The sequence below is a fragment of the Festucalex cinctus genome, chromosome 6 (assembly GCF_051991245.1).
Source record: "Festucalex cinctus isolate MCC-2025b chromosome 6, RoL_Fcin_1.0, whole genome shotgun sequence".
Taxonomy (NCBI): domain Eukaryota; kingdom Metazoa; phylum Chordata; class Actinopteri; order Syngnathiformes; family Syngnathidae; genus Festucalex; species Festucalex cinctus.
The window spans coordinates 24,216,477-24,234,509 of record NC_135416.1 but is presented as its reverse complement, the minus strand read 5'-3'; the positions used below and the strand labels follow the sequence as shown (position 1 = coordinate 24,234,509).

At 37.3% G+C, this 18,033-nt stretch overlaps 1 protein-coding gene across 1 annotated transcript in view; it reads right to left on the bottom strand.

The window, feature by feature from the left end:
* Window positions 1-17,232, bottom strand: part of neurl1aa (neuralized E3 ubiquitin protein ligase 1Aa) — a 37,121-nt gene extending 19,889 nt beyond the window's left edge. Inside the window, exons 1-3 of the mRNA XM_077524541.1 lie at window positions 16,942-17,232; window positions 7,167-7,417; window positions 5,898-6,219 (exon numbers count right to left, since the gene is read on the bottom strand). Of these exons, the coding sequence (XP_077380667.1) occupies window positions 5,898-6,219; window positions 7,167-7,417; window positions 16,942-16,975 (607 nt within the window). The 5' untranslated portion in view covers window positions 16,976-17,232. The remainder of the gene's footprint in view (window positions 1-5,897; window positions 6,220-7,166; window positions 7,418-16,941) is intronic.
* Between the last annotated feature and the right edge of the window lie 801 nt (window positions 17,233-18,033).

The window sequence follows — 18,033 nt, the reverse complement described above, 5'->3', positions numbered from 1 at the left end:
CAATAGGCGGCTGCATCGATTTTTAAACTTCCATTTTTAAAGGAAAAATATTCAACAAAACGTCTTACTTCGGGTTAGGGTTCACACCTTAAGCATGGAAGAATGTTATATGAACGGAACATTAATCCTTAATATTTTATTTTAATTCTGTTCAAACATGAAACAGATTACAACCTGTATAAGACTGAAGTTCCAGATAAATAAATAATACATTTTCATATAAATCTTACACTCTACAAGTTTACTGATTAGTATTTTCTAAATTTGAATGAAAAAAATTGCAAGAATTGACTTATAAATTCGGATCGGGATTAATCGGTATTGAATCGAATCGTGACCTGTGAATCGTGATACGAATCGAATCGTCAGGTACTCGGCAATTCACACCCCTATCGGAGATCATGTCATTTTCAGCCGATTGGAATTGGGGGTGTGTGTGATGGTTTCCAGTAACCTTAGTCTCGCAAGATGGATATTTGTGAGTTCACAAACTCCGGAGAATACATCTTGTACCGAGCCCGTTGATTTTCACCGATGGTTCGGGTCAATCACAGAGCGACATTGTGTTTGGGGCGGGACATGCAACTGTGACGAAACCAGGAAGACAGCCTCGACCCCAGGGATAACAAACAAACCTAACATTGACGAATGGACGCTACAATTGATTCTTTTCTTGCAGAATTACTCACTTTTTCCTTGTTGAATGTTGAACAGCGAGGGGAGCTTCCTGCATTTCTAGCTGGTAAGATTCTTCTTTCGGCAAGAACGAAGACGAAATTTCCATCCATGGCCGTGATTGGTTAAAATAAACACGTAGAATTATGCATCGTCCAGCATCATCAGCTTGAATTATTGTGCCGCCTTTCCTGACCAAATTACTGTGGAGAGGTACCAGATGGATATTGCGGAGAACTCACTAAACTGAAGCGCAAATCCATCTGGCTATTGCCAGGTTCGGCACTTTGGGCAAATCGTTAGTCTTTCCATTTTGTCTCCCTCTATTGGTTATTGCTAGTGTTGTTCCGATAACATATTTTGGCCCCCGATACCGATTCCGATACCCAGCTTTGCAGTATCTGCCGATGCCGATACTAGGGATGTCTCGATAAGGTCAATATCGTGATATCGCGATATTAAAACTGCCACAATATCATCGTCGTCATGTTCACAATATTTAAAAGGAACACATTTGTTTAAAAAGTCAGGTTGATTTCCATTTTTGCAGCTCTAGCACCCTCTAGTGGCTGGTTTATTAGTGTTATTTAATTTTCATTAGGGATGCTTTGGCCTTCTATGTTTAAAATCTAAGCTAATTGTCAGATAAAGGGGAACCTAATTTGCTTGTGAAGCGATCAATGTGTGCTTGCATTAGCAAGTAAGTGCCTCAATATTGTTATTAGAGATTGTAGGTTGTTTATATGCATTGCTGCTATGGACAAAAGAACAATATTGTTCTTTTTTTTGTATGAGATCTCTTTTTTATAATATTGTGATCTTTTTTAAATATCCCCAACGCCCCCACAACATCGTGATAATTATCATATCGTGACCTTCATATCGTGATAATATCGTATTGTGATGTTTGAATATCGTTACATCTCTAGCGATGTCATACCGATACCTAGGTTTTTTTTTCTCAACATGAAAAAGCTGTCCTGCCATTTGTTCAGAGCATTCAAGGGCCAATAGGATTTCTTAGATCGGCATGCAGTGAACATGTCACGTATCAGTGAATGTCGTGCACAAGCAAGACACAAGATGCTGCATCCAAAGTCCTACATTCGTGTCAGAAATAATGGTATCGGCATGTTACTTGTTAGTACTCACTGATACCGATACCACTGTTTTAATGTAGTATCGGGGCCTCTGTCGATACCAGTCGGAGCAACACTAGTTATTGCTTTTCATTTATGTATGTTGCATAACTCTGTTCAATTTTGTTGCACCTTGTGGTACAATGGCAATGAAGGTATTATCAATTTATCTGTTGACGTCTGAGAATTAAACAAAGACAGCCACTTTTAAAAAGCCAGAAAAAAAACGAGCGCTTGATAGCAAGAGAAAAGGTCTCAGATGTGAATGTACTTCAGATGGTAATGCCTAAGGGCTTATCAGCAGATGGGGAGGATTTGTTCTCTACTGTTCTGGAGACAACTTGAAGCAGCTTCTGACTACTGTGGAGTATGAATTAAATACAATAAAAAATTGGTTTGATATGAACAAACTATCATTAAATTTAAATAAAACCAAGTTCATAGTTTTTGGCACGAGACAAATTACTAAGTTAAAATTATGGTGAATTCAATTGAAATAGAAAGGGTGTATGAAAATAAATTCCTTGGAGTAGTTGTTGATGATAAATTATGTTGGAAGCCACATATAGAAAATGTCAAAAATCATCGGGATACTCTATAAAACTAAGGATGTCCTGAACATGAAATCATTATATATATTATATAGTTCATTATTATTACCATATTTGACCTATTGTGTGGAAATCTGGGGAAATGCATATAAAACAAATACTAATTCTGTTTTCAAATTGCAAAAAAGAGCCATAAGGATTATTAATCGATCAAAATATACAGAATCAACACATCCATTATTTATCAAATTAAATACAATGAAATTTTATGACTTAGTTGAGTTTAAAATAGCACAAATAATGTGCAAAGTATACAACAATCTACTCTGCCACAGTACTCAAAAGTTGTTTGAAATTAGACACTGTCCTTATGAGATAAGGGGTACAAGTGTGTACAAAAACCCCAAAACAAGAACAAATATTAAGCAAAGGTGTGTCTCCGTTAAAGGAGTTAATTTGTGGAATAACTTGGGAACTGACCTGAAAAGATGTAATTCACTTGTTGAATTTAAAAAAAATGTTTAAAAGCAAAGTTCAATATTATTTAAATCAGACATGAGTTAAAAAAATTGTAGAAATGATTTATTTATTTACTCACTTTTCTTTGATGTATCAATATGAGTGTAATGAGAATTGTATACATGAGTATGTTGATGTGTTGTATATGTCAGTCAGCCCACAATAGAACAAGAACCATTCTTTCGTGGCAGCCCTGCATCGACTTCTACTGTGTAAAGATTAACCCCGTGTTTACTTGGAAAGATGTAGTGCTAGAACGTTGTTTCCCTTCCACTGATGCAAATTTACTAGCTATTTTATTGCTAGTTTGAAATGATATTGAAGAGGGAGAAATGACGGAATGACATTGTCGCCCACATGCTGTTTTTGTGGAAAAAGGCACTTACAATTAGGGCTGGGCAATAAATCGAATTAATTCGATACACTGTCATTTTAAAAAATCGAATCGTTGAAAATTTGCTAAAACGTGAAATCGAATTTTGTCTTCTGGATGATTAAAAGCTGTTGTTCTTATGTTCTGTTACATCCAAATGCTTTTATGTGATGTAATTTTGCGTTAAAACTGATCTAGAATCAGTTTACGTTACTGGTGTCTGAACATTTTGCACAGGAATTATTTTTGAATAAATGAAACCTTTAAGTAAACGTTTGTCGGATTTATTAGGTTAAAATCAATTAAAATCGTAATCGTCCTGAATGACTGCAAAAAAAATCGAGATTTTATTTTTTGGCCATATCGCCAGCCCTACTTACAATACAAAATTAATAACTGTTTAACCAAAAATAACGCACTTTAATGTCTCTTTTTGTCATTTTGTCTTGCAAAGCAGACTGGAGTAGAACATGACAATGTTGTGCATATCTGTAAATTGAAGCAGAAATCATTTGTCAATCAAACAATTTTGAATCGAAAATCGTTTGAATCGAGAATCGATTCTGAATCGAATTGTAGAGCCAAAAATCGTAATCGAATCGTGAGACAGACAATTAAAGATTCCCAGCCCCAATATTTACTACTAGTTATAGATGCAAAAAAAAAAAATACGCAACCTCTTCAGTATTATTCAACAACCGTCTTTTTTTTTTTTTTTTTTTTTTTTTTTTTTTTTCATGAGGAGTGCGTCTAATCAAGAGTGCTACAGCCTATAGCAATGAACTTTTGCTCACTTTTACGCCGAACAACACGATTTTAGCAGAACAAACAGGACCTTTTATTTTTTTTTACCATTGTGCACCTATGGTCTGAAAACAAATTTCTCAGAGTGGACAATGAATTCTAGGAGTGTAGGTGACAAATGTTAGGTCAAGTGTGAATGCAATCAGCTCACTTGATAGCGCCATCAAATGTAGTAGGGAAGTATTTTCACTGGATATTACTTGAACTTATGCAAATGATCAACACTGTTGTTTTCATTATTTATGTTTTTTTTTTTTTTTTTTTTTTTTTTTTTTTATCGGTATGTCACTGTTTGTGGCTTAATAGATTTACATGCCAGTAGGGGAAATTGTAGTCCTCAACTTACGAACACAATGGGTTGGTTCCATGAGGTTGTTTGTAAGTCAAATTTGTCTGTATAAATCGAAATATAACATAAAATTTTGTTTCACAATGAAATTATTTTTTAAAATAAAATATTAAGAATGTGCAAAAAAAATCAAATAAAACATAAAAAAAAAAAATTATATACCGTACTGTTGGGGTGGCCAAGTTCGGTCCTCGAGAGCCCCTAGCCAGCCTATTTTCCATGTCTCCCGCCTTCGAATCTAATGATCAGCTGATCAGTAAGATGTGCAGAAGCCTGATAACAATCCTGATCATGAATCAGGTGTGTTAGTGGAAAGAAACATGGAAAACAGGCTGGATAGGGGCTCTCGAGGACCAAACTTGGCCACCCCTGCCGTAATGTATATACTTTCTATACAGTAGATAAATTCAATGAAACAATACATTAAATTACATCATCCATCCATCATCCGTAACACTTTTCCTCACAGTACCGGTACATTAAATACAATTTTTACATTGTACAATGCAATAAATACAAAATAATTATCCTTACTGTACATAGATGGTGGAAGAGTTATTGAGTTGAGTTCATGTGAGGCTGCTGAAGTGGAAGGCATTACGTATTGGACGTAACATTCTCAGGAAATTATGTTTTCCGACTGTCCATGAAGTGCACATGAATGTGATTGGTGTGTTTGATGAGTCAAGATGGTGACCGCCGAGTCACATTCAAATGATTTTGAAACTGAAGAGTTATTGTACGTTTTGCTACTACGCCGATAAAGGAAGACGACGACTGAGGGCTGCGACTCATGATACATCCTCCACGAGAGCCTCTGAAATGTACTCACAGTGTGGCGCCAATATCGGGTGCATCAACACTGTTGCCAATGGCCGTCGCTCCTGTGCCATTCATCGCCGGACAGAGAGGTAAGTAAAGTAAGTTGAAAATGCGCAAATGGTGCGGTGCTGCTTCGGCGGGGTTGTGGCAGAGGGGGGCAATACACTAGAATCCTGCACCATAATGTATGATGTGGCGTGCACTTAAAAATATTAATTTCCACCACAAATACAGCATTTATAGACATCCGTCAGCCTTTGTTCTAATCTGCGGATGTATGCTACATGCAGCAGACAGGGTTAGGGTTATTAAGCATAAAAAATTCATTTAAAATGGGTGTAAAAGTGATTGGCTTTAGGTAGAGTATTGACAACCATTACAAACTAACTTCTATGAGTTTTTTTAATCTACCAATATTAATAGAGTAGTTAGTAGTTAATTAGTAGAGAATAGTAAAGTTTGAACACATTTCAGGGGTCTATCTGTCTGTCGATATGAATCCATGCAAATGAATAGCACAAGATTAATAACTGACATTTTCAGATGGGTTTTTGTGTGGGTCTAAATCCACCACAAATGAGAAACATAGTACAAACTTTTGAATGTAAAAAAAAAAAAAATGTGGCAGATGTATGTTAGTTGGTAACTGAGCTCAACCATCTTACCTAGCAGCTGCACTCCACGGGTCAAACCGTAAACATCAATAAGGGCCCAGAGGGGTTCAGTGGTTCGTACTCCGCTGAAGAACAGCATGGGGCTGGATTCGTTTATGCGGTAGAAAACACGGCCCTTCTTGTCAACCCAAAAGGCGACGATATTCCCCTCGTTAGCAAACTCTTCAGGTAGAGCCTTCGCCCAAAAGCCACTTTGAGACACCAAGTCTGGGCAGGCGTACTTCGGCAAGTTGTCTGGGTTTATCCTGCAGGGGTCTTTGGAGGTGAACCCCAGGCGTAGAGCTCCACTCCAACAACACTGCTTTTTAATAATCTGGGGGGGAAACAATGTGTTTTCAAGTTAGTGATTTTTAAGTGGAACAATGAGTTAACCAACAGATTCAGTCAATATGATGATTAGCCATGAAAAAACAGATCTGAGACACCATCTTGGGATGAACTTGCTTTGAATTGCCTCAGAGGGGCTCCCAGTTCAATTAGTAGTTAAAAAAACAACAACAACTAAGTAATCACTCCCCCCAAAGGCTACACTCTTAAAATGGTACTCAATTTTATTTTGTACCGTGGTTGCACAAAATAAAATAAAAAAAGAAATCTTTAAATCCACTTAAAATGTGTTTCTGGAGCCAGATGATTTTGATGTGTGACAACACTTGATGAAATTAATTTGAGTAAATTCATCACACACATTTTCAGTTCAAACTAAAAAAGTCATTTCACAGTAGATGTTCGATACCAGATTTTTTTCTGACCAATACCAGTATGTGCCTCATGGAGTTTTCTTGTATAATGCTAGTTTCCAAATCAGTAAAGGAGATTTTGGGCAAATGCTTGAGATAATGTACAATATACTCTGTGATCCATCTTGCTTTCTAGCACTTAATATAAGGACCGGAAGCTGAGCTTCACAGCGATGACATATTTTTCAGTTTTTGCTAAAAAGATCCATTTGACTCAAATTTAAAGTTAATTCAAGCGCTCTCTCAATTGTCGCTGAAACGTTGCAAACATGTTGCAAAATGGCAGAGAAGAACTTCATTGTGAATTGAACATTCACTACGTTCAACAACGTTTGCCTCTCAGTGGGATACAGCCTTAGAGTGACTGTAAAGTTTCTGTCAAAGTCACCGGTATCCCATGACTATTGATTATACAATTAGTTTTATTGTACTGTACACATTATAACATAATCAACAATTCAGTGAAAATTAAACATTGTAAAACTGACTTATCATCAAGCGAAAATATTGAATGGACTACCTTGAGGCGGACTTGCTCATACAGGGTTATGGGCCTGTTGCTGAAGGTGATGGCATTGCAGAAACTCCCCTGCCTCTTGACTATCTTCTGGGCAAGGTCCATGACAATTTGGGAACCCTTAGCATTTGGGTGGAAGAGAAGTGGGCTGGCTGGAAGGGGGCCACAAACACCACCACACTGGATAGGCAGACATCTCTTGTGTTTATGGTGACAGCGGTGGGATGTGGACGGCAAGGGGCCACGGAGGGAATCTGGAGGCAAAAGAAAAAACACTAAATCTATGCACATTATTTATATGCATGTAAATACATAGTGCATGGCACTTTTCATATGGACACACATGATCTGGTATATCTAAATGTAAGCAGCACAGTAAATTGAAGACAGAAATACGGTACTTATTTGCATATTGTGAAATCAAACCTTTAGTTTGCTAAAGTCATGTTTTGCATTTGGCACTCTGTATTCAATAAAGAAGGTATGGGGCTTTCTTCCATAGGAGAAATTTGTGTCGAATTTTTAACTTGTATGATTTTTGGTAAATTTGCTGGCTAAATAGCTTGAATGTTACATTGGACATTTTTAAACAATTAAGCTCCAGTAGTAAAAAGAAATTGTTTCTGCAATTTGTTGTGGCGTTAGGAAAAACGACTGATGATGAACAATGACAATACATATTCTGATTGATGCCTCCTGTCATAGCTGTACTGGAAATAGGTGCTACAAATTAGGAAAAGTAGGGCATTGTTATCCTCAAATGTTGGAACACTTGGAAATTAGCTGCTAAAATGTAAGGGTAAACATATTGACCAAAGTTAGTTAGCAAGTTCATATATGTGAAGATCATCATTGGACTTTAACAGATCCTACGTAACGTAGTAGATGTGTTCAGTGTTTAAAGCATGGCAGTCACAGATGTCATATATAGCCCTGATGACCATTAAATTGCTTGGCACTCTCACTTTCACTGATTGTGAATTTCTTCTCCCATTTGTATTTATTTAGTAAGGACCCTTGCACTATTTCATCCTGCACGGGTATCACTAAGCGCTGATGTGGCCTTTTGTCTTAGGCCCAGCCACAGGAGAGCAATTGAATTTGGGGCACATGGTCCAAGGCAAATTGAGCTGAATGCATTACCGAGTTCTAAAGAGGCGCAGCTGCTATGTGTAAATTCATGTTCCTTAGCAACCGCTTGTATCTAGAGGTCCTGCACCGCATTGTACAGCAATCGGATCCAGTCAAAACATGCCTTTTGTTTTACAGGACACAAACAAGAAATATATCTTTTCAACCTCTTAAATGGAAAAGAAACATCTTTGTCTCATCTTTGCACTATTTTAATATCTGTCAAGCTTTATTTGTATGTCACTATATATGCATATTTTCTGAATGAATTGTAACTATGGCATACTCTTGACTATCGATGAGATTGGCCTCAAATCTTAAATGAATCAGTGAGCTCAATATTTCAACAAGACATCAAGGGGAAAACCACCACTTGGATATTCCGCAAGACTGGTGACACAAACTTATCCTGATCATCATCATTATGTTGAATCGGTATATGCACAACCACTGCAAAAACATGCAAAAGCACTTCCTACTCTCCCAACTGAACAACAGCCAAGTGCAACTAAAATGTCTAACAATGTCTTTTTTTTTTTTTTCTTTAAAGGCGCTGTCTGCCAGTTTCACTCTGGAAAAGGCACTTTTTAAATACAGGATTTAAACAATCAAACTACTTCTCAATCAGATCAGGGCTTGTCTTCATTTCTGTTGGTGAGTTTGTCCTAAACCCGCACCCCCCACCCTGTATTTTACCATTTTGTGTTTGTTTTGTAAACAGCGGGACGTTTCTGTGGGAAGACACTATTTACAACCCTCCAGCCAATCGCAGAGCGGGGGGGGTGGCGTGTCGCAAACGGAGACGGGCGAACGTGTCAGCTGCGTGACGTCACTCCCGCGGCAATTTGAAAGCACGCACGGATTTTTTTTTCCACTCACTCATTCACCCTTTTAAGCTTCTGTGAGTATGAGAGTGGAAAAAAAATCAAAAAAATCCGTGTGTGCTTTCAAATTGCCGCGGGAGTGACGTCACGCAGCTGACACGTTCGCCCGTCCCCGTTTGCGACACGCCACCCCCCCGCTCTGCGATTGGCTGGAGGGTTGTAAATAGTGTTTACAAAACAAACACAAAATGCTAAAATACAGGCTTGGGGGGGGGGGGGTTTAGGACAAACTCACCAACAGAAATGAAGACAAGCCCTGCTCTGTAAATTGAGAAGTAGTTTGATTGTTTAAATCCTGTATTTAAAAAGTGCCTTTTCCAGAGTGAAACTGGCAGACAGCTCCTTTAACAAGATGTCACCATTGTGCCACCAAAGATGACAATAGGTGATGTTTAGGCTAAGTTCGTGTTTACATGTATGATGTAACATTTGTCTTCAAACAATCATGATAATTCATCCATTGCCTTGCGCAATATGGCAGCGTACATAGCCAATGATTGTGGAAATAAAAAACAAAAAAAAAAAAAAAACAAAAGCAAAAAAAAAACAAAAAAAACATTTTGCTTAATATCATATTTGGAAGAATAATAAAGTATACTACTGATTTGAATAGTTATAGTTGTAAAGCCTCAAAATTATGTCATTTTTCAATTACGTATATGGCCTGGTATAAACACTAACAACAATGATGCCTTGTGTTTTGGATGGAACTAATAGCACTTACACTGTGTTTCTGTGTCAAATGCAATTTATGAGCATTTTCATCTATAAACACATTTTCCCATTTACCTTTGTGGATGTAGATATGCAGCGACTAGGGATGTAACGATATCCAAACATCACGATCCGATAATTATCACGATATTGTGGGGGGCGTTGGCGATATTTACAAAAGATCACAATATTGTAAAAAAAAAAAAAAAAGCTCATACTAAAAAAAAAGGATAATATTGTGCTTTTGTACATAACAGCAATATAATATAAATCACCTACAATCTCTAATAACAATATTGAGGCACTTACTTGCTAATGCAAGCACACATTGATCGCTTCACAAGCAAATTAGGTTCCCCTTCATCTGACAATTATCACAGATTTTAAATATAGAAGGCCAAAACATCCAGAATGAAAATTAAATTGCACTAATAAAATAGCCACTAGAGGGTGCTAGATCTGCACAAATGGAAATCAACCTGACTCAACCACGTTCCTGACAGAATTCTGTCAGGAACGCGGAAGTGTGGTGGTGGACCCAAATGCAGGAGGCGAATGAGGCAGGGAGGCAGAGGTGCGGAAAAAATAAGTAAATTTAATCCAACAAAAACCAAAGTAGCAAACAGGGCTGGGTGGCAACGAATACAAAAATACCAGAGGGAACTATACATGAACAGACGGAAACACTGGCAACATGAACGTGGGGAAACAAGAATAATGGACCGACAAGCACTGACACAAAAACTGATAACTAAATACACACACTAATTACACACGACGAGACACAGCTGGGCAAGACACAAGTGGAAGGGGTTGCTGATTGGATGGAACATGAGGATGGGCAGGAAAACACAGGTGGACATGGAAAGGCTTAATGATACTAGGAAAAACAGAAAATCAAAACATGACAAACTAAAAACCCAACAAAAGCAAAGCAAAACCCACCCTCAACAGAACCAAAACATGACAAGAAGAGCAGGTGCAGGTGGGTGGAGAGGTGCAATGATACAGTTTGTGGTGTGTATTGACTGAGTGCCAGTAATATATGGCTGAAGGTAATTGTGTGTGTGTGTGTGTGTGTGTGTGTGTGGGGGGGGGGGGGGGGGGGGGGTGCAGCCATAAATGTGACCTGAGGTTCAGAATGAAAGACAACTTTGCACAGATCTCTAACCAAAAGGGTAACATGCGAGTGACTGTGCTATTTTTCACTGGATACATCGGTGTCCTGTGAAGGGATCTTCCATTTACACATTTATGAAGTTGACAGCTGACTGGTTAGCACGTCGCCTCCCAGTTCTGAGGACTCCGGTTCGAGTCCAGGCTTCGGCCATTCCTGGGTGGAGTTTGCATGTTCTCCCCGTGCCTGCGTGGGTCTTCTCCGGGTACTCCGGTCTCCTCCCACATTCCAAAGACATGCATGGCAGGTTAATTGGGCGCTCCGAATTGTCCCTAGGTGTGCGTGTGAGTGTGGATGGTTGTTCGTCTCTGTGTGCCCTGCGATTGGCTGGCAACTAGTCCAGGGTGTCCCCCGCCTACTGCCCGGAGCCAGCTGAGATAGGCGCCAGCACCCCCCGCGACCCTTGTGAGGAATAAGCGGTCAAGAAAATGAATGGATGGATGGATGAAGTTGACATGCTGTCCAAGAATATGCTGTCAAAAAGCAGAAGTCACACTTGTATGACAGTGACACTTGTGCTCCACAGTGCCATCTGACCTTGAGACATATGTTTCTGTCACACCCTAGCAACTGTTGCATGCTGATTAAAGTTCTGTATTGCTTGCTCCTGCTCACATACTGTAAACAGGCAAAGAAATTGATGGAAAACACGCATTTATCAATAACAATAACCCAAGGCTCATCACCATGTCTTTTTACGAGGGCTATAAATCCAAAAATGGTCATTATGATTTTGGCTTCTCACAATTCTAAAACCTTTTTAATTGCAGGAAAACATTTCATGTGGGCTAGACTAATAATGAATGAAAGTTCTTGCGTTGTGAAAGCCCCCTGAATATGCCTGTGTTTCTTGCAGGACGTGTGTCACACGTCACGTATTTTTTATTCTGACCTCCATGAGCATGTTTTAAGCGGTTTAATGACGCCACAGTAGAGTTTACTGTAAAACTAAATCCACCAGCCAACAACACATTTAACCTACCTTGAAGGAATCTCCATTCTCGTACGCTTTGATTGGCTACTAATAATTAGGGATGTAACGATATCCAAACGTCACGATATATTATCATGATATGAAGCTCACGATACGATAATTATCACGATATTGTGAGGATGTTGGCGATATTTAAAAAAGGTCACAGTACTGTAAAAAAAAGAGCTCATACTAAAAAATAGCATAATAACATTGTGCTTTTGTACATAATGTCAATGTTATTATTATTATTATTATTATTATTATTATTATTATTATTATTATTATAGTGTTTTATTATTATTATTATTATTATTATTATTATTATTATGTTAATGTTATGTAAAATGTTATGTTGTTAATGTATGCAGACATTGAGTTCCTCCACATATTGACTTCACAGGTATATTACGTTCCCCTTCACCTGACCATTAGTGTGGATTTTAAACTTAGAAGGGCCAAAACATCCCTAATAAAAATTAAATTGCATTAAAAACTAGCCACACACGCTAGAACTGCACAAATGGAAATCAACCTGACTTTTTTTTAACAAATGTGTTGGTTTAAATTATCGTGAACATGACGACGACGATATTGTGGCAGTTTTAATATCACAATATCACGATATTGTGCTTATCGTTACATCCCTACTAGTAACATCACACATTCTCAGACTCGCTATGTGTATTTTTGGTACTCGTCTATTACCAGTCTTTTTATAATTGGGGAAATTTGAAGAAAGTCTTTATACAATAAAAATAAATCAAATTAACTTTGTTTTTATCTATAATGGGTGTCAAAATCATCAGAGGGTTGTTCTGATGATTGTTAATAGTGTTAAGAGTAAAAATATATATTTATATTTTTTTAAATTAAAAAATTTAAAACCTAATACAAATCAGAGTAAATTACTTTCCATTATAGTTTTCTGCTCCATGCTTTACATTGATATTCTTTTTCAATCCAATGATGTCAATGATTTCATCATTCAAATAGCTGCATTTGCCCATTTCCTGTTCAAAAAACAGACAGCAAAAAGCGAAGAGCGGCTGCAAGAGGCATTGCGCCTGATGTGCCTCGAGTGACTACACACACATTAATTGAAAGAAAGTTGACATTTCTGTTTTCTTTTTATGTTACCAATATACGTTTCATCACATATGTACTGCACATGACGATGTTCACATCCAATATCTTTTAATGAATGTGTGTGACACGTTTAGCCTTTTGGATCTGCCATAAAGGCAAGTGAAAATTCACTGGTGGAGTCCAGAAAGTAGTGAATTATTAAATATTAGTTTATCTTGCCATCAAATTTTTGAAAAGTCTGAATTTTGGCACAGAATTAAAAGCTTTGAAAACAAATGGTTTCAATTCAGGTCAAGACTGAATTATAGGCTAATTTTCTTGACCGCTTATTCCTTACAAGGGTCGCGGGGGGTGCTGGAGCCTATCAGCTGGCTTTGGGCAGTAGGCGGGGTACACCCTGGACTGGTTGCCAGCCAATCACAGGGGTTTATATATATATATATATATATATATATATATATATATATATATATTAGGGGTGTTAAAAAAATCGATTCGGCGATATATCGCGATACTACATCGCGCGATTCTCGAATCGATTAAAAAAAATCTTTTTTTTTATTTTTTATTTTTATTTTTTTTATTAAGAGCTCAGAATTGTTCATTCGGTAGTCTTACCGATTCAACGTCTTAACATCATTGCCTTTTTTTTTGTGTGTGTGTGTGTGTGTGTGTGTGTGTGTGTGTGTGAATCGATTTTTAAACTTCCATTTTTAATGGAAAAATATTCAACAAAACGTCTGACTTCGGGTTAGGATTCACACCTTGAGCATGGAAGAATGTTATATGAACGGAACATTAAGCCTTAATATTTTATTTTAATGCTGTTCAAACATGAAACAGATTACAACCTCTATAAGACTGAAATTTCAGATAAATAAATAATACATTTTCATATAAATCTTACACTCTACAAGCTTACTAATTAGTATTTTCTAAATTTGAATGGAAAAAAATCGCAACAATCGACTTATAAATTCGTATCGGGATTAATCGGTATCGAATCGAATCGTGACCTGTGAATCGTGATACGAATCGAATCGTCAGGTACTAGGCAATTCACACCCCTAATATATATATATATATATATATATATATATATATATCCATCCATCCATCCATTTTCTTGACCGCTTATTCCTCACAAGGGTCGCGGGGGGTGCTGGCGCCTATCTCAGCTGGCTCTGGGCAGTAGGCAGGGGACACCCAGGACTGGTTGCCACCCAATTGCCAGCCAATCGCCGGGATATATATATATATATATATATATATATATATATATATATATATATATATATATATATATATATATATATATACATATATATATATATATATATATATATATATATATATATATATATATATATATATATATACATATACATATACATATATATATTTATAAGGACTGAGTGACTACTTCAACAGTCATGAAAGTCACTGTACTTTACTGCTGTGAGTACATGCAAATGAATAATTATTATTGAATCATTATTACATACACACAAAAATGAACATTTAGATGTAGAATTATTTGTGATGGATGTTTACATTCCAAATAAGTTGTCCTGAGTTGTTTAATACATCTAGATGTAAATAACTTTAAATAAAACCTGGAATTTTTAACGTATGTCTCATATTCATTGTTTCATCTGAAATCCAACTGTCTTTAACACAACAAAAACATAGAAATAACCTTGTCGTTCCAATAAACTAGGACTTGTAACTACTTTTGAAATCATGTCAATGTTGAATTTGACACCTGTGCTATAGGTGATTGCACATATCATGAAAGTAGTTTAGAAATTAACTAGTGGTGATGGGAAAAAGAAACTTCGTGAACTACTTGGAATACGTTGTATTCCTCTAGTCTAGATGGTGCTCTTGGTAAAAAGATAAAAGTTAGTGCAATAATCTGATTACATTTCCACTGCATATTTAAACCAACAGCACCATCTAGAGGAGTAAAAAATATCACAATTGGTTCATGAAGCTTCATTTGCACATCGCCAGAAGATCCATCCATCCATCCATTTCCTGAACCGCTTATTACTCACTCTATTCATGTAAACACAGGAGGGAAGTTACATCCTGCTCAGAAACTGAATAACTGTTTACTAGGGGTGTTAAAAAAAATCGATTCGGCAATATATCGTGATACTACAGCACGCAATTCTCGAATCGATTCAATAGGCAGCCGAATCGATTTTTTTTAATATCTACTTTTGATGGAAAAATATTCAACAAAACGTCTAACTTGCACACCTTAAGCATGGAAGAATATTATATTAATGGAACATTTAGCCTTAATATTTTATTTCAATGCTGTTCAAACATGAAAAATGTTGCTAAACCCGTTTGTTACATACAGTGGCTCAAAGTTATAAGATAATAATACATTTTCATACAAATCTTACAGTGTACATGTACTGTATAAGCAACTGAATGGTATATTATAAATTTGAGTAAAAATATCGCGACAATCGACTTGTAAATTTGTATCGGGATTAATCGGTATCGAATCGAATTGTGACCTATGAATCGTGATACGGATCGAATCGTCAGGTACGAGGCAATTCACACCCCTACTGTTTACATATAATCAAGTCAAGTACTCGCATACTAAGACAGAGGATTTCACTCAGGTGCTTGCCCTTGATCGCGGTGAGAAGCAGCTATATCCTCCTTGGTCTTAGTCTGTCCTTATTTAACTAATTGGATTAATGTTGGGGCTTTAATTAGAATGATCAGGTGGTGTAAATGTACACAAGCTGCAAGAGGTTCAAAATGGAGCTGTTTATTGTTACAGTTGTAGTGATCAGAACATAATTCACCCACGGAACGTTGGGACGAAGGGGGAGTTTGTTGGGATGAAAGGATGAAAGGATGAAAGGATAAAAGAACAAAATGTTGGTAGGTCTGTGAGCCTCGCACAGAGGGAGTTGTTGTTGCTGTTAAACGCTGAGAAGCTGCTATCAATAAATCGCCGGTCTTTGGCTCCGGACTTCAACACTCTGCCTCCGACTCCCGTCACTGCTCGCTACACAGTAATCATTTAAGAATTTGATGCATGACAACAATAGTGTGTTAGCTTTGTGAACATTACACTGTTAAAAAAAACAAAAAACGATTGATTGGTTTGGGGTCAAATAATAAGGGGCAGGTGAAGGCTGGGAGGTTGAAAAGACAAAATAGTAAACGTTCTTGTTTTATACAACATGTTAGCCTAGAATGGCCAAGAAACTTATTGTTGGCTTTGATAGTATGTCCTACTTTTGGGGAAGTGATCCCTATAAAAAAAATAAATAAATAAAAAGACACTGTGTCTCATATAACACATGATACATTATAAAAAAAAATATATAAAAAAATACTTCTGCTTTCACGCCCACCTAGTGTTTTGCAATAGAGTCGAGTTGATCGCCATCATATTGGGAAAGATGGATGTTCCCACCTCACTGTTAACACTGGATAACGTCATATACTCTTTAACAAATCAAAATATTGACGTCCCAGAGCACAGTTGCCCTTTGTTTTATTTATGTTTTATTTTTTATTTTTAATGAGGAGAAACCACAACCCATCACAAGGTAAGGGGAAACACCACAACTTCCCCGTGGCCCCACTAGACAAACACTTGAAATCACCTTTAAATATAGCCATTAATAGAGGGGAATCTCAGCTGCGAGAGTCCCATTTTTAGCATTATCTTTACAGTGTTAGGGCGCTACCTCACAACACCCTTGTAATACCGCTGCATATAGTAACGTGTTATGAGGAAACCGGCATTAAACAGTGATTCCTTACCGTATAAAGCATTTCGCGTTATCTGACCACCCATTTCTGTATGCTTCGGAGCCGCTTATCGCCGCCTTGTATTGTTACGCTGATGCTCTCGTGGCAAGGCCGGGCGCTCGTGACATGATTTCATCCAAAAGGTACCTTTCGCCTCCCTCGCTCGAACAGATGCAAACACAGCTAAGGGCAGAGCGACCCACACCTCCTTCTTGTGAGCGTCGCTACACGTCCATGACGACAGCTCCCCCTCATTCAACGAGACCTCTCCCCGCCTTGAGTCGCATCTGTCACACGTATTTACATAAAAGGTGGAGACTCCGCACTTAACACTGTCACTGCCGCAACCGTGACGCTTCGAAAGGCACACGCAGTGGAGCCTCGTCAGAAAGATCATAATGTGTATGTACACAATTACTCACCGCACTCAAGTATAATATGGAACAACCATTATATACTATGTAGAAACAAGTCACTGTTTTATGAAGATTGGATGAATAAAAATATATGGTCTATTGTACATTTGATGAACACAGATGGTACTATGCTGAGCTATGAGCAATTTTGTGGTAAATATAGTTTCTATCATCCTAGAATTGAATTTGAACGGGTGGTGAAAGCACTGCCTAAGGAAATTGTTTTTCTTACAAAAAATATACTTGATCATCTATGTGTCAACCCACAATTGGGTACCATTAATATTCAAGGGATTTCTCTCACTGACAAAAAATGCACAAACAAGTTCATTAGACAGTGTCTTACTGGAACTCTTTTCCCTGGTAAAAGCAAAAACAATAACATCGGAAATAAATATGATAAATCAGACATTACAAAGCTAAGGTCACTTTATTTGAAACTCCCTATTCCACCAAAAGTGAAAGAGACACACTTTAAAATTTTGAATGCTGTTTATCCTGCTAAAGATTTACTCAAAAAACGATTTAAAACATGATAATAATGCATGTGCTTTCTGTGAGAATGGTGTTGAGACTATAGACCACATATTTTTTGAATGTACTAAAACGCAAGTATTTTGGGATCTTGTGCAAGACTGGATTCGTAGACATTTTGGAGATCGACTTATAACAAGAGACATTGTAATAT